Below are 22,774 nucleotides of genomic sequence, written 5' to 3' on the forward strand. Positions count from 1 at the left end.
AATTAAGACAATGGATTGAATTATACATAGGCGTATGCAGAGACAAATTTGTTTTCATTAAGAAATTGTATGTAAAGTATCAGCAGCGCGAATCCTTCGGGATGGAGTGCTCTGGATGGAAGGCTCGACGGCGAGTATTAGGCGTCGGTGACTAATTGAGAGGCGAGCTGGAGATGCTGCGGGTTAAATCTGTGAAGAGTTGGGGTCAAACCCGGCGGCTATCGGAGCCCATATGACTAGGCTGCCTGCCGCCAATGGCATAGACCCACCGTTGCTTGCAGTAGGCATCGTAAAAGCTACAACACCCGCACTACAAATCTGACTCCGGTTTTTATTGACAAACAAAATTCCCAGATTCCATATTTACGGCTGCCCTGACGTCTTCTCATGGCGAACGTCGTGCGCCCTATGTCTGCCTCGTTCGGACGACTATGACCGTCATAAATTTGTTCCGTTTATATGACCGTTTTAAATTCCATTCCCGGTCAGGTGTAGCAGACCTTGTTAAGGGCTACAACCTCGAAGCCAAGGGGACTCCTTGACCCTTAAGCATATACTTTTCTATAGAAAATTTGTTAAGTCTACCTAGACCAAGCGGAAAGCTTCTACTTAATTTTTGATTGCTCCCAACAACTCTTAGGGTGACTTGGAATTGTCATTGGTCAAAGGGTTGTATATATCCTTGGGCCGCAAGAACAATTTTTCACTTTTACGGCAGCCATGTCCTTATTTAATTCCCACAGTATAAATGAGTCTCCTCGACTTGGTACTGAAGTGCTGCTAGTAGTTTGACTTTGTATCCCAGCATACGTGTACTGTTATCATAATTATCTTTACGGTATCCTTTTAGTGAATTTCGAGGATTCTTCTATAGAAACAGTGTAAGCATAGTGCACGCGAAAGTGACAGCCGGGAATTCCATTAGGTGGTAAGCATAAATATAATTGTACGCCTTGCTGACATAACGGTAAGATAATCCGTCGAGCGAAGCCACTAGCGCAATAAATCGTTATTTATGATCCCGACGCCTCGTGGTATCGCCGCGAGAAATTCAAGAGCGAGAGCCGGGGCACTACTGTAGGACTGTGAAAGAGACTAGAATGTTATCCTGCAATATTCTCTATGTGTATTTCAGTTTGACGTAGGCATATCGCCACAATAATACTTGTGTCCCTGTCCCATATAGTTATGGCTATATAATATAATCTAGACACACTTCTGGTTCTCGGATGCGCGCTCGTGCGCGGACCAATAAATTAATTGCACAGATTTACGTATCTCGGCCGTAAACCAGTCAGCGGTACTAATGCTCGCTTGCTAATTATGTAATTATATACCATTAAGGCGACCAATTAATACTTACGTACAATGACTCGCGCAGCGTCGTGCGGTCGTAAGTCATCGCGTGGCGATTCCGCACATTGCTCGTGATCCGGCTACCGTGGATTCCGACGCCTTTAAGACGCCTGTATAATTTATTGTTTTCCGTCTTGGATGACGTCCGGCGTGTGGCGATCTATGGCAGTTATACCCTTATAATATCGTAATCACGAAGGCCTCTACCCATCTCATTCCTGCACTACAGAGTCATCCATGTGCGCTCCTTCGTATTATACTCGTTGTTTGTCTTCCTCGTTCCGCTGTCTTTTTTTCTTTATTCGACACTGTTACGGTACACTAATGATGCACGCGAAAGTACTTTCTTCTTGAATTCGCAGTGCACTTTTCTTAACGGGAGTTCCGTCACGATATGTTGAAACTCTCAATCCGTCATCCGTCATGATTAAGAAAGTAAACATCATAGCGCATACATATGTATATCTATATACACGATATCAGTTATCTCGCTCATCCGCAACAAGTCTTCCTTGGTATCTGTTTCCCGTGATCAGGATTATCACGAAGTCAGATATAGGAATTCAGTGAGAGACCTGCACGAGATGCGGGCACTGATTTACTTAAGGGCCAGACATCCGGTTTGTCGAATTGCGCTCTGTAAGAGCGGATCGGGGGCGAACGAGAGGCGCGTTGCTCGTCAGTGCGTTAACCGTTTATCATTGCATCGACACGAGTCACGTATGTGGACCCTAACCACTTAAAAAACGACGATCCAGCGTTTAGTAGGAAGTGACGTCAGTCAGGCGAGAGATACGGTAACACTGCCCGTATGGTAATCGAGGCGAGTGTCTGCCCTCGCTCATCCAAAATACTCTGGCAATTACCAAAAGACGTGATGAGACGCTGCTGGCTACCACTGGAAGCAGAACTCATCCTCGTGGAGAGCGGAGAGCAAACTGCCTGATGATGCCTACTTCGTACTTGCTGCGAGTAGGAAGTAGCCTGGCGACGGCCGATGCATTATTAATGTCCCCTTTACTTGTTACCACTCTTGTACTTACTTGCTCGCGTGATCTAGAGACTCTGCATGCCTGAAATCGACGAATAGATCATACTGTACTGTATTAATGCATCGCTTCCCTTCTGTGATTATAGTATAGAGAGAATATATGTAGATATATATATATATATAGAGAGAGAGAGAGAGAAGGAGGCGAGTGGGAGAGGGAGGTTAAAAAATGATTGATCTTTCCGTAGTGAATGTGTCCACGATATTGGTCATTGGCATTAAAAAGGATTTGAACTGTCCGATAGCGTAGGTCAGGCACCTCTTGAAGTAGTTTTGGGTCATGTTAATTGTACCTGTATTCTCGTACTAGACAAAAGTTTTATATTTGAATTAATTGGGTGGCTAGTGAAATTCGTAGAATAATAATAGTGTATGGTTCGGCGTATATGATTATGGCCAAGTGGTCTCTGACCAAAGTAAGGGTCTCTAGTTTCGGTATTATAATGATTCAAACCATATACCATATAAGAGGTGTGGGCAAGTGCGGGAAGGAGATGAAACGATTGTGAACATGACGCCTATGACAGTATGTGGGAGTAGCTGTCACTCATTGTTGCCTCGGCCAGACGTGATACTCGGATATTTCACTACTTGATGCCAAGAGATTCGTGCGTTGCACGCGCACCCTCGTTACGGCATAATAATACAGTCGCGACGATTTTGATTCTAGTCAAGACACAATTATAACTGTCATGAATACTCTCGAAAATATTAAATCGATTAAACGAACTTTTCTAAAGCAAATTTAAATAGTGGCATGTACATTATAATAAATAAAAATGTGTAATATATATTCGTGATTAAAAAAAAAAAAAAATACGTAAAATGCGTGATATCATTTATTTTGTTTCAATTAATTGTCCGTCATACGAAATGCTTCACAGGTATTAATTTTGATCATACGCATAGATCGTATCGTTACATTTTTATCGATTAATGTGTCTCGTTAGTATGTAATTCTGAAGTTTATACATTTCTTGACGCATCGATCCCAACCCAACAACTGCACTGGTCGATGGGCTTAGATTAGACTGCATGCCATTCGTTTGTGGGCGCACGGTATTCTTATCGGCCGGTTACATCTATGGAATAAATAATATATACCCCGTAATAGCTTTTTGACATACGCAGCGCACATGCGTATGCTCATTCGTAAAATAACTTCGTCCACACAACTCTCGATCGTTCGCTTACTATTCCACAAGCATATATTCGAAGAGTGTGTTCTGTCCTGCCTTTAATAAAGATCGAAATCGCGCCATAGTCAGGTCGGGGTGATGGAAAATTTGTATTATTCTTTTTTTTTTCTCAAACATTTTTATTCCTTTTTTGTTCGCGTAACACAGTTGCCTTCTTTTTTATATATCATTATAAACTGTACGGAATATCATTAGATGTTAACTAGTCTAATTTTTTTTCTTGCCTACCCAGTAGACACATTTGGCTGGTATCGATCGCAGTTGCTAATTTATTCTGTTTTTCTTGTTATTTCAGAGGCCACCCTCCTCGTCGCTATCGTACCCTGGTGCGGGTGGAAATGACGATGCACGTAGTCCCGGTAGCGGTGGTACACCGGGTCCCCTTAGCCAACAGGCCCCGACCAGCCTGGATTCATCCGACCCCGGTAAGTCCCATATTTTTGTACATTCAAATAAATTTTACCTAATTCTTGTCTTCATTATGTGCCTCGTGCGTTTGTATATTAACTTCGCCGTTTTTTCCCACCTGAACTACAGCGGTACCGAACTTGCCATTGAGCCTTAAAATTTCACGTGTATAGCATTCTAATAGGATTTGCCAATAATATGCATAATTCATAGCCCTCGAGGTTACGAGGATAAGGATAAGGAAGACCCATCGTATGGGCCATGGATATATAGAGCTTACTGAAAGTAGATTCGTCGGGGTAACGTGGCAGACCTACATGCTCTCCCCTAATGACAATATCGCGCAATGAACGAGTTGATGACAATCAAGATGCGAGGTGAGATGCGTGTACACATCCTTCAAATTTTACAAATACATAAACGCACGTCAACACTCGTGGAAACGCGTTGCCAAGAGGCTAATGAGTGGACGGACGCAGTGGCGTAACTACGATCGGGCGGTCCCCTGACCGTTAATTCCTGTCTATAACCTCTTAAAAAAAATAATTATATTTTGCGAAAAGATAGGACTACCCGGTATACAACTACGTATCACTCTACATACTCGAGGCAATAGCATTTGCAGAAAGTGTCTTAATGTCGCGTGGCCAAGAAGTGCGATCGCGTCAACAAAGTGACTACAGGCCTCGTTAAGGTCTTGTCTCATTGACTCGACGTCGCGACGCGTCCCTTAAAGACGATAATTATAGCGCAGCCGGAGCTTATACGTCACAAGGATCCTCAGAGATCGTATAGGGAAAGTGCGCCAATGGACAACGGTCGGGTTCAGTCAGTCACCGGAGGGAATACAAGTTCACAACATCATCCCATAAAGATTCATTAGGGTCCGTCGTCTATACGTTCCCTGTCGTGCCAACATTACAGGCCGTGGCGTGTGCGCCGCACAAGACAAAACGGCTGATCAATAACAATCAGAGCCCGCGGTATTACATCACGCGGGAAAATAAATGGTTTTGAGATAGCGCCGCGAGCCGTGTCTACCGTGACGGTATATTTAATATTCACAGTGTCCCGTCAGCTAATTACCCATAACACGCCTCGGTACGTGAGAAGAGCTCGATCTATCGTGTCGTATCACGAGGATCGTGACTTTGGTATTTCAACGCTTTCGAATTTCGTGCTCGTGCTTGGTTGCCATTAAATATCATCTTGCGATCCGGCAGTAGAAGATCAAATCTCGGTCGCTCCTTGTTCTCCTTCCTTTTCCTTTTTATTTTCCTTCATTCTCTTTCCAGAGAATTTATGTGAATCTTGAATATTTTTCTTTATGGTTTTTTTTTTTTTTTTTTTTTTTTTTTTTTTTTTTTTTTTTTTTTTTTTTTTTTTTTTTTTTTTATAATTATTGTCGTGTGAAGTCTCGCACGCATATACATAATGCTGACAGTTTCATGGGTTTACAGTGAGAACCTCTGAGAGACATAACGATCTAATGAATCGATCCTCGCGGTAAACAAGGTTGCCCACGGCATGCTATCCTCTCGTCAATTCTCAATTATATTATTATTTATATTTTAAACGATGGTTGATAGTAGCACCCGCGCCTCGACCCCGCTCCGACAATTATCGAACGGGAAGACACACGCACACACGTCGACAATATTAACGCTTAGGCTTGTATAGCTCTATACCGTTTACCATGTGCGAGTATACAAATACCACTGCTTATAGTTACCTAATGTCGAAGATAATATCACTGGGCAAGCCCTATCACTATATACAACCGACCATTTGCTGCTCATTTCATTACGCGTACCATTTTCCCATCTAGTCATTGTCTCCCTTTCTTTATACCCAGTGTCCCTTTTATATCAACGATTATCATAACCTCCTCCCTGGAGTCTCTTACTCTCTCTTTGACGTTCTCTCTCTACGAGGCATCAACTTTGCTCCTACACCACCCACCGTTAATGCCTCCACCCGTTTGGCATTAGATGCCATCTACTACCTTAGTTTCTCACTCGGCTCCCACTGCTAGCTGCAGGTGCGCGCAGACTTGCAGGAGCTACTGCAAGATCGTCTTCGTCGCTCAGCACCATCAGCAGTACCAAGTGGCACCAGCATCGTTACTACGGTATACATTCCTACCTCTATAGGGAATATACCAGAAGCATCATGCAGTATGTATATTCCTGGTGCCAAAGTACCGGCACCAGAGCCACTAGCTGGTGTACCAGGTTGCGACCATTCTTCGAGGACGTATCCACGCTATCGCCGAGAATATCCTCGGGATTCCGGTTTTTCGAATCGAGAGGAACGAGTTCCTTCGTTCCTCCTTTCTCGTGATTCTCTGGTATATGCTGCTGGTGCTCTCTCCAAAGCGTGTACCACCTACCCATTAGGAAGGTTTCGTGCGGGTCCTCGGGATCCTCGGGCTACGTGGTGTCATCGACATCCTACGAGTCGAATGGGTGCCCTGCGAGAGCAGGGCCCACGACCGTGCGACAAGGGGGAGGACAGATATATCCGTTGCTTTCTGACAACTATCAAAGTTTGTGCTGGGCGCGAGTTCCCGGCTTGGGACTAAAGATCACGAAGAATTCCTGGAACTTGGAGAAGGAGGAGGAAGATAGAAGTAATGAGGCTGATTCTCTGTTTTCTGTGTTTTCAGAGTCGCCCTGGTATCTGCCGGTTATCGGCTGCCTTTTTCTCATTCTCCGAGCCGTACACTCCGTGCCGAGTTACTCCGGGCATAATGAGGGCTTCATGTCGTGAACTTTCTACTCTACCTTCTATTTTTCTCTTTAATCCTGATTCTTCGTCTTTGCGTTTGCAGAATGTTTTTTTTATGTATCCATGTATAGATGTACATGTAATGATTGGTGCTCAAAATCCCGGGCAGAAATTAGGTTACTTGGGCCATAAAACTTCTTTGTTATTCGAATTGCACGTTAACGTGCACGAGGACATCTTTGTATTTAGAAATGTTTCTAAATATTAACTGTCATACGCTGCGCGGTGATTGACATCGTAAATAGTCATAGAATCGCGTGACATTTGTACGGGATAGAAATTTTATTTAAAAAAAAATTTTTTTTTTTTTTCGAATTTTACATGACACATGACAATCAAGATAGGAGGAGTATATCAAAACTCCTTGAGTCCCCGTTGATTACGCGACGTCGATAAGTCGATGGATTTAGTATCAGTAATATGGCCAATTAAAATCTGTCGAAAGTTCAAATTTCATAGAATCACGCGAGCACTGGAGTACCGCAAAAGTGAATTTAATTAGCATGTTAATGAGTAATAAACTTATGTCCCTGTCATATTGATAGCTTGAAAACAGATAGTAGTATCGGCGTAGCGGGAGGCAGACTCATTAATATCACTGTTTACTACACTTCTAATCTATGATATTTTGCCTTACAAGGCGTTTAACAATGACTCTCATAGTTCATTGATTTGAGTTAATCTTTTTTATCGTAGATTCTTCTTCAAATTGCATATAGACAGTGTCGTTTGACCAGTGGTGATCGTAGAGGCAAGAAAAAAAAGGCGCCACTGTATCCATTACAGAGCCATTTAATTTGCACAATTCTGTACGATGTCGCAGCGACAATGTTTCCATCGTTTGTGATATACAGCGATATGTCGTGATTGCATTGTATAAGGAAGAAGCGGTCCGCAGTAATGGAGTCTCAAATGAGGAACGTATAGCGCGAGAGAACCCATTTGGGTTTCGTAGAATGTCCTTATAGAATACATTTGCCTCGTTAATGAATTCAAATAAACGACGTTCCGCGTCCCGACGCGTATCCTACCGTCACGATATTGGTTCCCCGGTTACGGTTATTTCGTTAAGTGGCCCAGCGACATCGATTAAATATTAAAGATAAATATCGGCCTGGTCACCCCTTCCATTTCGTCAGCCACCACCATAAATGTCGAGGTGTCGGTGATTTAAAAATAGTCATAAATACGCGCCTCCCGCAGGGGAAAAATCAATTAAGCCGCTTATATGAAATATGGGGAACAATTATGTACGATTGCCAAATCCATTCGTGTAATCGATGACCACATTATTACTCGTCTATGCGTGCCCCATGCTCATTTAATTACAATTCTCATTCGAATCTACTTTTCAGCATAGGGATTCAGCATAAATATGTACACGTTGAACTTTTTTTTAACTACCGGCACTCCCTCTTCCACGTAATCAACTCTTATCAAAATACACTTTTATCGGTCCTAAGAGCATCGCCAGAGCCATCGTAAATACGCCGTTTTCAACAAAATAGTGCTTTCTTTCTATGCAAGGATGACTTAAGGCGATATCGAAGCTCGCGCAAGTGACCCATGACCGCTTGTCATTCCAAGTAATATAACAGAAGAGCCTGAATGAGTGTGCCGAAGAGAGTGTTATAATGAGTAATGCACAGTGTCTTTATCCCCACTGAACTCTATAGAGTAACACGGTATCGGGGAGAACTAAAGAGAGAGTAAGGACTATATGTGTATTATAGTATACAGTATATAGTTATATATATCCATCTGTGCCGAGTTCATCGCATGCAGTAAATTTCCCTCAGTTGGCAGTACTCGATCACGCGAGAGGCATTCCTGGGCCAAACGAAGAAAAGAAGGTACCTTGAGCCTCGACAAAGAAGCAGCAGCAGATATCGGTACCTGGAGGAGGATTCGCGGTGATCGCGTGAAACAATTTTTAAGGGGGAACCCAAACCGATCCGATACCTAAGCTAACTTCAGGTTACATAGAACTACCTGTATCCATAGAAATCGATTGGTTGCCCCGCAACAGGCTGCAGTGCGAAACTAATAAATAGATTGTGTGAAGTAGGTGGGTAAATAAAGGCGTCACACTAGCATATACTTATCAGAGAGGGGGCGGGGGAGCGGGTCTAACGACTTGACTGATTATTCAAACGGGTTTACTCTCGGACTTTCGCGTGAACTTATAGTCTATGTAGCGGAGATAAAGCTTATCGTTATCACTTGCGTTATTAATCTCTTGTAAAAGGAAACGATATTCATATTTATTGTTCAAAGTGAAAATATATACAAGTCGTGTCAATGTGGCTTTTAAGATTGTTCCTCTTTGTCTCCGTCTCTTGGAAAAACATACAAGCTAGATACCCCCTGGTATGTGCCATGTTGATTAGCACACAATGTGACGACGTAAGGAGATGGGCGTGTTCGATCGCCAGGTGAACGTGATATCGATGCATCGGAAACGACACCTTCTTTGTGACTTGGTACGTCTTGTATACTAGGAAACGGGACGGGATCAACCTTCTCCTTTATACACTGTTCCCCAACGTCACGATCACGAGGTCCCAGAATTCCCTATTAAGGATCCAGGTTTCTTGAAAGCGTCTCTGTATGTTGAAGAAGGTATTGTAGGACGGAGATTCTTGGGGAAGGGGTAGCAGAAGTAAAAGGATGAAGAAAATTCTAAAGGTTAATACGGCGAAGAGTTTTAAGATATACACGATTAAGAAATGCGCGCCCAGGTAGAAAAGTTATATGTGGATTATATGCTATTTATATATGTATAGCCCATATATGCAACTAATTAGTCATTGGATTATATATAGACTATACATATATGTATATAAATTAAAAAATAATGCAATATAACTAACGGGAAGATTCATATTTTATTGAATAAATAATTAATTAATGTAAAGTTTATTGAGCCAAATGTTCTGATGGTCCAGGCTTAAACTCTCGCAACTTGTCATTTAAACTTTATTCAATTACTCCATGATCCATAATTGCCTGACTATTTTCTTCGCAGTGCTTGTCCATATATTTTATTATTATGCAACAAGTAGTAATGTTATAAGTCATATGAAATAGTATGGTATATGTATAATTTTTTTATGCTGATAGAAGAAACTGTTAGATTAAAAAAATTTATGTCAGGTTATAATATCTTTTTATGATTTCCATAAAATTTACTGAAGATTTCAATTAAATTTGCATTGGCGTCCGGTGATTTTTACCTTCCAACTATATACAATCCATATGTAGGTAATGACTAATTGGTTCCATATATGGGCTACATACAAATAATATATAGTATGTACCCCATATATTATTCATATACAGGTCATATGGGGCCAAAACGTTATAACATATATTTAATAAAAACAATATATAATTGACATATGTATATCTTTTTTACCTGGGTGGGTATATTGATAGTGCATGTGGTTCATTGCGGAATAGCATTGACGTTTCGTGTTGCTCCAAAATCTTCATCTCCCACCATCATTTTCTTCTCTCTTCTTTGACTTTCATTTTACCTTTCTAAATGGCTCATTCTTGGTCTTTTTTTAATCTCTAACCCATTTCTTATTATTCCTGTCGTAAGGTCCTCCAACTACACTCGACCATCGCAGTACACGCGACATTGGCAATGCAGATCTATAGGGCAAATACCTACTTGGTATTTTTGTAGCTGCATGCGATACTTAAGTCGCTGCCTTAACTTTCTGTCGCATGTGCTATACCAAGCGGGAACTGATAGTAGGCACTATATACACCCTAGTTACATAATTTCGAATATCACTCTTGCAAGTGATTGCATTTCACCTTGAACTGGTATAACATATCGTTTACGATTGCGCGTGTAGTGTGTACATATATAAAAAACGTGTATGTCTTTTCAGACTATTACTTATGTTAAACGTAATGTGAATATTATAAGCGACGGGAAATGGAATTAGGAACCGATTAATTCTCGCTTGGAAAAATATCCATGTCGCTGCACAAGTTATCTATACAGTCTGTCCATTTAATGAAGTTGGGCACCCCTGATAGACAGCTGTTTCGAACCCATACGATAACCTAAACTTGACTTGGCTGCTTCCTGAGCTAGTTCGCATGTGTATTGACGCTGTTTATATTTTTTTACCGGCTATGCATAAATAGCCGGGCAACGCCGCGGAGAAGCCTCTTTGATTGTCTTCTCGGAATCGTTGAGATTTTTCTCGGCCGTTCGTAGCAAGTATAGATAAACTCTGAATTACCGCGAAGTCCGGTCTTGGAATATAACTAGGAGCGTCGCGACGTGTCCCTAATTTATCGACAATAACAGATAATTTCTCACGCACCAAAACGGTCATATCTCTGTCTTTGGTTCCTTTCGTGAATCCATAATTTCAGTATTAATCGGAACGAGTTAATACGGTATGCGAGAATCTCAATTGATGTCTAAATTAATCGGCAGCCAATGGCAAAGGATTAATAATCAAGAGGATCCGTCGTGACTTATGACATGACAAAATGCTTAAGGCGTCGATCGAAACCGATCGGAAATTGGTTGATTCGATTCCAGCTACGAGACCGTTTGGTAGTCTTAGGTACTGTAAGATTTCGAGTCGAAAGGCAATTAAATGTTTGAAATCGGTTAGAGTAATTAAACCTGCAATTATCTATTGACGACAGACACGCGACTCCTGATCATGCTCGCCGCGCACAGGTTACTTTGCGCGATCAACTAGGTGTAACATGGTTCGGAATGCTTCGGAATGTCATGTGCGTTATTTTTATTTGACAAAAGACGAACAGGCGCGCCAAAGATAGGAATATGTACATGTGGTAGTAAAACAAGCAATAAAGCTAGTATAGATAACGCTTTCTTATGGTTAAATGCATATGATGACGATGCACGGTCGTGTAATGTGAAACAAGTGGAATGACGTTACGTTACGTTAGTAAGGTACTTAGCGTGGTTACCTCGTCTTCTTAAAGCATCCTCAGAGATACAAATGCATATACATTCTCGTTAGCTTTAAAGTATCCCACCACGTGGTCCCGTCTAGTATGACTTTCGTAAAATTAACTGAAGCTTCCTTATGGGGGTCTCTTTGGTGGGATTCTTATCGTCCCTGCGTGGCGAACCACTTTGACATTCGGGTAGGTCCGAAATAACAAATTGCCTGGATACTTAACACATCTGCGGTCCGAGGAACATAAATCGATGTGGGTCAGTGTTTTGAGGTCTCGCGACACCTCATCAAACATATTCTGTCCGAGTTTATGTTCCGCGCCGTAATAAAATGTTATCTGTTACGAGTGGTCGCTAGCGAGTCGATCCTAGTTCCCCACGGTTGAGGGTTATGCGCTTGGAGAGATTGGTCCTAGGCGACACCGTGTGCCACGTAGATGCTTATGTTTTTATGTCTCTTTCGATGCTCCTGACAAGACTTTCATGGCTGTATCTAACATGGCGCCTGTGCTCTCGCTATCGGGCTCTTCTTTCGGAACAGTAACAACTAACATTTTATAGGCCTTATTTTATGGCCACGCGCATCACTCGTTGAGATTGACGATGACGATGTACCTGTGAGATTTTAGAATTTGTTAGGCGGGTTGTAGACGTGTCATGGGCATTGCAATGGATGTGGGTTTGCGCTGTATATTAAAGGGTAGAGAGAAAATGGAACCGGCTTTGAATTCAGAATGGAGGATAGGCGCCTCTGCCGTAAATACCATTTCATCCGGTGAAAGTTTAAGTCTCTTAGCTTTTCCGCAACGATTCACCATTTATTTGGCTCCCCGTGGAAAGCCCTGGACCCCTTTGCTCCCCAGGAAGGCACATATTTCTCCCCCACGTGGCGCTATCTATCCTTCCATCTTTTGCATTCCTTGGGGTATTACACGCCCCGGGACATCCTAGGTTTTCTCTTGAGCGCCCCATCACCCTCTTCGCCGAGTGTTTTCTTCCACCCTTCGTGTACGGGGCCGTTCCGCACCGCATCCAGCTCGGAGCACACCTCCTCGGCAGACTCGTTCAAATCCCGATGCGGCCCCAGGAACAAGGCAAACCCATTACGGATTCATCGTGCGCCATTAGCTAATTCTTCCCCGTTCTTCTGACGTCTCCCTTTCTGCGCTCCGTCGCAGCTCTTCTCCAGGTCGCAGACCTCTCTCGCGTCGACGAGTTTCCACTTTTCCTTTCGAAAAACAATGAATATCGCACCAGCCGAATCCTTGTACATCACACGATATGTCAATGCTAAGGTCATTTTGAATAGGTTTCAATTTCATGAAAATGACCTCAAGGTCCTGAAGAAGCAATGCTTACCGAAAGCTCCCTTGGAGAAGGTGGTTCATGATCGAAATTCAAAGTTTAAAGTATGAGGCACCATAGAAGAAAATTGCCCTGTAGCCGGTGGGGGGGTAAAGAGGAGGAAGAGAAAGAAGAGGATGAGGTCGAGGTCGTGGATAAGGGAGATGGGGTAGCAAAAGCGAGGTAGGGAAGACTCCGGTGTTGTGATGGAAGGAAAGTGCAGTCACCCGGAATAAACGAGGAGACCTAAAGTTGTTGGTTGAAGTTCAACCGGGGGTTGGGAATGAGTTTGCGTCGCGGTGGTGATGAAACTTTGCCGTGACGAGAGAGGGGTTGTCACACCGTTCAGTCTCACCCTTCAGGGAGATCTGCCTACCATTTCCCTTCGTTCTGCCGTTTTCTCACCCCGTGCTGGACTCGCCCAAATGCTCGACGACTAAATGTGCGCAGGGGTGCTTAACGTTTTGCAAGCTGAAAGAAAGGTCTACCCTTACGCTACTTTGGCTTCTGTCCAAACGCACCAAGAAAGCACCAAAGCACCTTTATGGGGACATCATATGAATGAAGAGTCAGCTTTTTTGTCCTTGTCTTCTTCGTAAGTACCTATGGAAGGATGCCGTAAGCGCAGATGGATCTATGTATACGCCATAGATAATTGGTGCTGTTTTATATCGCTGGACCACACATGTCGCGCATAGGATAAAAGACACATCGTCTCGCGGCTCGCGGATATAAAGATGATGCGCGACATATTTCTCCCCGCGTTCAGATCCAAATATAGAACGTGACTCAGGAGCCTGGCAAAAATACTTACACGAGGAGTCGCCCTAAGGAGCTTACTTTCTGATATCCCCGTGTATACGCGGCCAACCTTTTCGTTACTATACACGAAAGCGTGTACACTGGATTCCATCCTAGGGATTTTATGTCTTATGGAAATATTAGGTACCTACTTACGGCTTAGGATTTCTCAGCCGACGGATTAGGCACGTTTTTCACTACAATCTTTTACCAGCTCTACGTATTTTAGTCTGTTTCAACATTCCTTAAAACCGATTAGTTACTCTTTGCTCTGCGGACAATGTTAGGTAATGTCGCCATAAAGACGTATGGACGGACAAATTCAAGAAACCGATATTTTGTCTTTTTGCAATAATCTGTAATATTTCCAAGACGAAGATCCTCCGAAAGTAAAATTGGATCGATCATCGTGTACCTAATATTCGTGTAGAATGAAAAGGGTGTAAAGAAAAGATGGAGGAAGTTAACAGCATCCCTAAAACTTGGACCAGCCGGTCTTGTTCTTCGGAACAAAAAAAAAATGGATAGGCCACATTTTTTCGACTGACGAACAGACTTCATTCTTGGTTTACAAGCATGTGGTCTACAAAGAGGTTGCCACGTTGTTAAAATAACCGCAGCTAACCTCGTGCAGCAAAGCGTATTCGTCATACAAGCGCATATGTGCACGTGCGTGCATGTGCGTGCGTGAGGTCACAAACACGTGGTACTGCACACGTGGTGGGACTAGTAGGGAAGCTGATGCTCACTGTCTGGAAGGATCTTTACTCTGTCGCGTTGCGAGAGTGGTGATCAACTAAGTATTAATTCCCGCCGAGAAATCGATTATCGATCGATAAATTAAATATTTGCTCCTCAGAATTGAAAGCATTCGCCATCCGAATGCCGTCGCAGGTCGATGCAGAATATGCCACGAGAAATCATATCAGTATTTCAAAGAGGACACGATAACCCCATTTCAATGATATTCATATATTTAAAAGCTTTTAAAATGTAGAATTAGGTATTGAAAAAGCATTGAAGCCATTCCGAGAGTTTACGACGGTATGTGGAAAAATGAGAACCTCTCGTGGAAGTGGGAGCCCGCAGAGTAACATAAGAAACTTTTGGAAAACCACAAAGTACGGCCGTAAAAGCCCGCGTGCGCGCACATCATATTTGACAGTCGTACCCGGTTTCGTGGGCCGTCGAAAATTTTTTGTCAACCAAAGTGACTTTTATTACAGTGTACAGTAAATGCCCCGTTAAACGCGACCATATCTCGTTAAGTTGTCCCAGTTACCGCGTACGTGATTGAAATTAAATTTGTGACTGCCCAGAGCTGATCCAGCGCGATTGGATGACAGATTATCGTTGGATAATGACGGAAAAATCGATCAATTAACGTGTCGCGATATGGACGATAAGGTGACGTTCACTCGTTGGCTTCCGCGCTTCAAGGAGTTGTACGCCTGTCACGTACATTGTACCCGGGCTTAAGGTATTATCTCATATTCTCGTAATTAATGCTGAACGCGACGCGTTACAAGCCCTTGCCGCGAGTACATATTTACCGTGCTATTCTATTTACAATAATTCCGCCGACAGCTACCTTAAGCATATTGCGTCGGATAATAGTAATAATAGCGAAACGCCCGAGCAAGACGTCGTTAGCCAATTGTTTGCCCCGAGGATCAGCCGTCTTTACATATTTTTCTTATCATCCTCATAAACTAATTAAATCTTTCGCTACTTTAAAAGCCGTAAGACCATAAACTTATATACATTCGCTGTGTGTAACTCGCTATTCGGATTAATCCCTCGTGTTGTGGCACGAGGTCTAGGAATATTTTTACTGTTATGGATACTGTAGACCCATAAGATCCTTACGATTCATCTTGGCGACCTTGGATTAGTTAAAACCATTACTATATATAATAACCGAATAGCGCAGCTTCATTACGGACGATTCAGAACTCGCCTTTTCCATGCATACCGTCGTTTTCATTGTGAGCGACAGAAGGTTACCCGAGCCGAGCATCGTTCGGTCCCTGACACTCGCTGACGTGGGTCTATCCTGAACCTGTGTATATACAGGCACAATAGCTGCAATTAAATATAAATAAATCTAAAAAACGTCGCAGATACCCGTCATACGGTTTCCTTCAGTGAACCAACAGGGATGCTCGTGGTTACGGTTAACCCGAACGTCTTCATGGGGCTGAAAAAAAAAAAAGTAACTTTCAGTGGGTATTACCTCGTAAAGTCAAACTGCTATGGCGCAGCATTATGGCTAAGGTTAGGGGTAGTTCCAAGGGTGGGTACTTCACCGAAGAAAACGGGGGGCGAGTTTAATTTATTTCGGAAGCAGTGATATCGAGAGGTGCCTATCTATTACCGCGAAACTTATTACATACGAAGTTACGATGGCTTTGCGAGAGCGTCGCGACGCTGCTGCCACCAAGGAGCGGTGAGGGGGAGAGAGAGAGAGAGATACGAAGCTGAGAGCGGAATGCCTCTAAATTCGGTAATAATGAAACTCACTGATGTGTATGATTGAAAACGTGGGGACGCGACGGAATAGCTAGACGGGGGATGGTTGGGAGGGGAGAGGGGGATGAACGAAGGTGGAACCTGGCGGGAGGGGGGGACGGGACTCGAGGAACTGGAAAGGCAGGGAAAGTCGAACTGCGTGACGTCACTAGCATGCCGTTACGCGCTATTACGCGAATTCGAATTCGCTTTTCTCTGTTTGCGAATACCCTTAAGATCTTCAGGATTCTTCAGAATGTCTTGTCTGAATTTCGTTATGTAAATTTAATTTATTATTTAATCTGCACGGTTAGAGCAGCGAGGAAATTGTATAGCGTGATTAACAATGTAAATGTTACGCAATCGAAGTAATTGAACGTAGAGTAATCCAACTATTAGGAGTGTGTTAGGTAATAATGGTCGAAAGATGATTAACTAGGCCACATAAGACTTATCTGTGAACGTAGTAGCCAATGAGATTCGGATCACGCGGTTGCGAAGACACATGAGTGGCCATCATTACTATAATGGATCGGTATATTTTGATCGATCTATGGATTATGGGTAATCCCCGTATAAATAAATTTATTGGTACGTTGTTGGTTCTTGGCTGAGACGTAGCATTGCATACTGCATGTCGTTTGAGTGATCTATCATTCTCGTACTACCTGTCGAATTCCCTCCTAGCTCCCTTGGTACCTCTAAACCTGTATCCACATTCCGCATTCTTATTTCTCTGATATAACGTCATCCGACCGTAACGTCAGTACATCGTCTGCATTTCAGTAACAAATAGTTAAAAGACAAATTTTCTTGACTTCGATACGAAATATATTATTGATACGGTTTTTTTTTTAATTTTTTAAAATAAATATCGCCGATAATAGCCAAAAATTTTCTCATTATACGCGCATATCTATGTGTCATGCTCTTGTAGTAGGAAGTGCTGAGAAGAGAAAAAAAAAGAGATTTTTCATGAAAAGAAGAAACTGCCCGCGTTCCCTTCACTGACTTTTGACAGATCCTGTAGCGATCCGTCACATGCAGATACCATTCTATGCCGTGCATAGTTGAGTAGAAAACTTTAGTACAATGAAAGAGAGGACCAACCACCCAGTCGGGAACTGCACGCATCACCGCGCTCTTTAAAACGACCTGTTTTTTTTTACATGCTCGATGAATGGATGAGCCCGACTGGAGGGATGCTAAGGGTAGGTTATAGCAAAGGGGATGACTATGGGGATGACGATGGGGCGCTAGGTTGCATCGTTCCCGTTGCATTGTGTCATTTCCTCATTCATTCCTGATTTTGCGGTCGGCTTGCGTAGCGAATGTATGACGAGAAAAAAAAAAGAAACGCATGCGTTCCGCAATTTTGACTCCCGTTCTGCTTCCTCCTTATGTATCGTCTTTCTGCTTTCTCAATATTCACTCTTGATATTGGCATCGCTATTTCTTCGTTTCCTATACATGTCTCTCGGTGAATCTCAGTCGGTTAATTAGAACAACTTTAATTATAATTTTTTTGTTTTATAAGATCGACTACGTAATATCGCCCTGATTTTATTTCGCTCGCGAAAATATTATTTTTAACGACGTATAATACCTTCCGCCTTGACAGATCTCCTGGAAGTGACGTCTGGATCGCTTACGTCATTGGGAGCAATCGGTATAGTCGTCTCTGTTTCGGTTGCCTTTTACGCAATTTTAACGAAACATCCTGAGATCACCGATTGCATTTACGAGATTTCCATTAATGCCGCTAACCCGATTTTGCCTCAGGGATGAATCCCTAAGTTAGCTGGTTGACTGTTTCTCTTATTCTACTAAGAGCAGTAGGTAATGAGGGGATGAGAATGCACTGTTCCGTCTATTACCTAGACGCGCACCAGATGCTCTGTCTCTCGAAGTACCACGGCTTGTACCTAGTTTATTTACGAGCAAACACTGGCAATCCGATTGTACTATGACTATTATGTAACGCTGGATCATAGGGCTATATGTGTACTGTACAGTATACGGCCATAGAGTGTGTTTGTTGTCGCGAGTAGCGAAGCATCCTTCGAGTGGTTTTCAGGTTAGCCACGCTGAAAAAACAAACTGAATCTCGTATAGGGATAAAAGGGGGAGCAGAGATCTGGATTTTGAGGGGGGACCAAAAGGACATGCTGGATCAACCACTCGTGATTGGTACTATTGAGTATTCTCGAGAGATGCTTGTATTCACGATACTATACGCTTTTATGGGAATGGATAAAAAGTTCGAGATAGTATGGAATTCGTGATGGGAATGCATTCCCAATGCATTGTCGCTCAGTGAGAGATAAGTGCGCTCGTATAAAACTGGATGCACCAAAGAGAATTTACTTTATGCGTTTTCTCACGCTGAAACTTTTCCTGACCTTGTTTCACGTGATTCTCTCAATGAGTTCCGAACTGTTATCTCCCTATGAGAATATTAACCTTTTTTATTTTTATGTTCTTGTGACTTTGTTTAGGGAAAAAAGGGAATTCTACGCTAGTTCACTCTTACTTTTCTGAATACTTGCCCTTATCTCAGTTATATAACGCATACAAGATGTTATATCCTAAAAGTTTAAAACATCTTACCAAACGTCAATATAAGTGCGTATATTCGATTCTATCATTACCACTCTACTTTTCGTCCCCAATCACAAAAATAAAAAGTCCCCGCGATTCAAGCGATTGTAGCCAAAGGCCTGGAGAACACACTCCGCGCGCAAGACACCCTCTTTCCTGGATAGCACTGCGAATTCGTGGTTTGCCCTTCCTATCTGGATTCCCACTTACACTTTTGGCTGGCCCCATTCAGTGCAGTCCCTCTTTCGCTCGTTCGGCCTTTCGCTCTCTCGTGTCCCGAATGAGCGCGTCTCCCACTCCCACCCTTTCTCTGGGTGCTCAGCGCGATAAGAATGAAATGCCGTCGCACAATGAAGGTGTCGTTGCAGGAAATTATACAGCAGTTAGAAGAGCGTCTCGCTCTGAGCAATTGTCTCTTAGCTGGCATTGTCTCGGTCTTCTCCCCGGGGCCTAACCAACCGCTTGTCTGACACAGCGGCGCACAATGAGAGATCTAATCGCGGGTAAAGTACTTAATATCTTAAGGTTGGACGAGCCAGGGCGTCGGGGGTTGTAGTTGCTTCTACATAGGTACTAGCTACTACAACCCGTGGTAGGAGACGGCGAGGAGGGTAGGTAAAGGTTGGTTAACAAGGAAGGAGGTATACCGTACCGGATCGCACGGTGTCACGGTATCTGATGAAGAGGCGCCTTAGGTGACAGCTACTCCGCTACAGGGCTCTGGAACTGGTGCTTTACTAGTTAGTGGAAATATACTATATACGTATCTAACTGACATAAGTGCGAGGAACCCTTTCGCATATGGTATATCAGCTGATATACTACAGTACGTAGACGCTATAGTGTCTGACGTATTACTTTACAATTAGCATATAACTTCGTGATGAAGAATTTTCCAGCCTTACTGTACAGACATGTATATTGATTTAATGTGTTGCACAGAAAGAAGAAAGAAAATGAATGTTTGCTGCTTGTAGTTAAATGATGGTAACTGCGTCTACCAGTGATAGAAACGAATTCGCTGGACTGTAGGTGGATTGTACACCTGGCGCTTCGTAAATGAACCCTTTGTCTCTGCTCGACGAGTCATTAAGGGTACGCCGAGCGCAGCGCGGTTGACGTTCGCAAGTTTAAATGGTTGCGCGGTGCAAAGGTAATAAAAAGATAGCTTTTCATTCTGTGGTAAGGTAAGAGAATTAATGAAACAGGATGGGCGTTGAATATATATCTATATATAAATTGGGAGATTCTTAGTTGGTCTAGGTGGTAGATTTCTTGGTTACGTTGGTTAGAGGTTATTGTGTGGTAGGTTCAAGACTGCCGGTGGATAGTCGCACGTCGGGGTGGAACCCGGAATAGACCGCGAGAGTGGGAAAATGTCCTGACAAGAAGTACGAGGTCGTTTCGCCGGAATAACTATTTGTACGTAGCGTCGTGCCTAATACCATAACCATAACGATATGTGCAAGAGAGCGGCGGGGTCTCGTGTACTTCGCCAATATATATGTAAAGGGGATGAGACGAATGGAGGATGGAGCACGAGAGTCAGGATAAGGGTACGAAGGAAGCAGGGAGAGAGAGTGGCTGAGGGTGGGAAAGGGGTTTAGGAGGTTATGTGCTCGTTCACCCGGTTTGTGGAGCCCTGCGTATGCAAAATTCGGCTTCTCTTTTCGCGAAGCGCCATTTGCAATTCAACGCGTTTTGCGTACGAAGATCATTACGGACGCGTACGTATATTATATGGAGGTGGTAGTGTGGGATCTGCAAGTGCTCGAGTACTTGACTACACTATATTGCATCGCGACGTTGGTGACGACGGCGACGCCTCAGGATTGCCTTGCAAGAGAGAGGGAGGGAGGGAGGGAGAGAGAGAGAGATCGGAGAGAAATGCGTGTATTTATAATACGAAAGAATAGGAGAGCAAGCTACGGTACATAATGAATAATAATCGCATATAATGTGGACCGTGGCAGAAAGTCTCCCCACCCTTCGTGGCACCAGCCAAGGAGTGAGGGCGTCCCATTCTATTATGTGTCAAATATCAGGGTCGGGCCACTTTATAATTTCTTCCTTTTTTAATATCCCCGCCAGCCGTATCCGGCCGCGTGAAACTCACCAAGAGGAGGACGCCCACCGCAGAAGATATGAAATTGAAGCTTAAATATTCTATGGAGTGCCCCTCGGCTTCTCTTCCTTTGCAAGGGATGATACAGTTATAAAGCATCGTTATGAGGCTGACATTATATTGCTATCTTGCGGTGATTCCCTTTTATAATAATGCAATCTTAACTTTATTAACGGTATAGTCAAGAACGGGATAGCAGTATCTATATAGGTATATGTATGCTCTTACAACTTCTTCGTTGATCCGTATGGTTTAACCTAACGGAACTACCCGGATAGTTTGAAATCTACCAAATCTAGCCCTTTCCTTACGCGGAAACGGAAGTATCCTCCTTGTATTCTGAGATAGTCACTCAGAAGATCGATTCCTTCTCAGGCTACTTTCCTTTTTTGGGAATAGCGACTCTTACGTTCTTTCCACTCCCTATGAAGTGGCGGCGGAGCTGCCTCCTGCTGGAGAGGAGTACTCCTCAGGAATTCATCGGGTTTGTTTACACAGATGCCACCGAGTAATTTCTTTATTTTCCTCTCTCGCGGGAGTGGCAGGAGGGTGGGACGCAAAGAGAGAGAGAGGGGGGGGGGTGATGGAGGAGACAAGGAGCAGAGAGAGGCCTCCCCTTTCCTCGAGGTTTTTCCCGCGCTGCCATTTGTTTTTATCAGCCGCTCCCACGAGATAGGCTTCTACGCCAAGAAGAGGATGGGGTGGACCATCTATGTACAGCATCTTCCGCGGTCTACCTACGTCCCGTAGGCTGTGACATCCTTAGGGATGAAGAATGGAAAGAGTAGATCCTCAGGAGATGCGTATGAAGCGAAAGAGTGCCGAAGGATGGCACACGCGTCACACGTCACGCATACCATTATAACGTTATTTGCCTGCGCCCCCTTCGCGCTACGTGCATCTATTATTTAGATCCTTTTCTTGCCTTAGGTGAGAGATGCCTTTTTTTTCTCCTGCTCCCTTAGACATCTCGCGTATATTTCAGTAACAAGTTTTCTCCTTGGTATTTCTCGATCAGTCTGACAATGTAGATCTACAACGTAGCTTTATAGGTACACGCGAGGGTGGCAATCTTTAATGTGCTTTTTGTCTTTACTTTTCATGCCTTAGGATGTTTTTTTTTCTATATCTTTTTTTTTTGTTTTTTTTTTTTCCATCATTTTGCGCATATATCTTCTCACTAGGGATATTTATGATATACTCAAGCGGAGTAGTGTTCTTGAAATAGACGTGGGAGAGACAGAGAGGGAGAGAGTGAAAATAAAAGGAAGTCGAGCGTGCTAACGCCGTGTCATCATCCGCTCGAAAACCACCTTCGTGTCGACGGAATGACTTTTCGCGAATACACGCCTAAGTCACTAACCGACTGATGTAACGAACGGCGTACCGGGTGCTGATGCTGATGATAATGAGTAGGGGGCCTCGAACCCTCCAGGTCGCGTGAGCATTGTTTCGGGCTGTCGACTTGCGTGCTCGCTGACCACGTGGTGACTCCCCCTAATTTTAGTGAAGACACGCATATCTGTGGTTACCTACTGCTCTCTTCTACCTTTCTCTCTTTATCTCTTTTTATTTCTCACGAGCCTTGCATTAGCTACTGTCCTACTGTCTCCGCAAACACT

At 43.4% G+C, this 22,774-nt stretch overlaps 1 protein-coding gene across 4 annotated transcripts in view; it reads left to right on the plus strand.

The window, feature by feature from the left end:
- LOC107264938 (homeobox protein homothorax) overlaps window positions 1-22,774 on the plus strand; it is a 293,194-nt gene that overhangs the window by 83,514 nt on the left and 186,906 nt on the right. For all 4 annotated transcript variants that reach the window (XM_015733762.2, XM_015733764.2, XM_015733763.2 and 1 more), the window contains one exon: window positions 3,902-4,031. In XM_015733762.2, coding sequence (XP_015589248.1) covers window positions 3,902-4,031 — 130 coding nt within the window. The remainder of the gene's footprint in view (window positions 1-3,901; window positions 4,032-22,774) is intronic.

This window comes from Cephus cinctus, unplaced genomic scaffold (genome assembly GCF_000341935.2).
Source record: "Cephus cinctus unplaced genomic scaffold, Ccin1 Ccin1_scaffold0204, whole genome shotgun sequence".
In the NCBI taxonomy this organism is placed as follows: Eukaryota; Metazoa; Arthropoda; class Insecta; order Hymenoptera; family Cephidae; genus Cephus; species Cephus cinctus.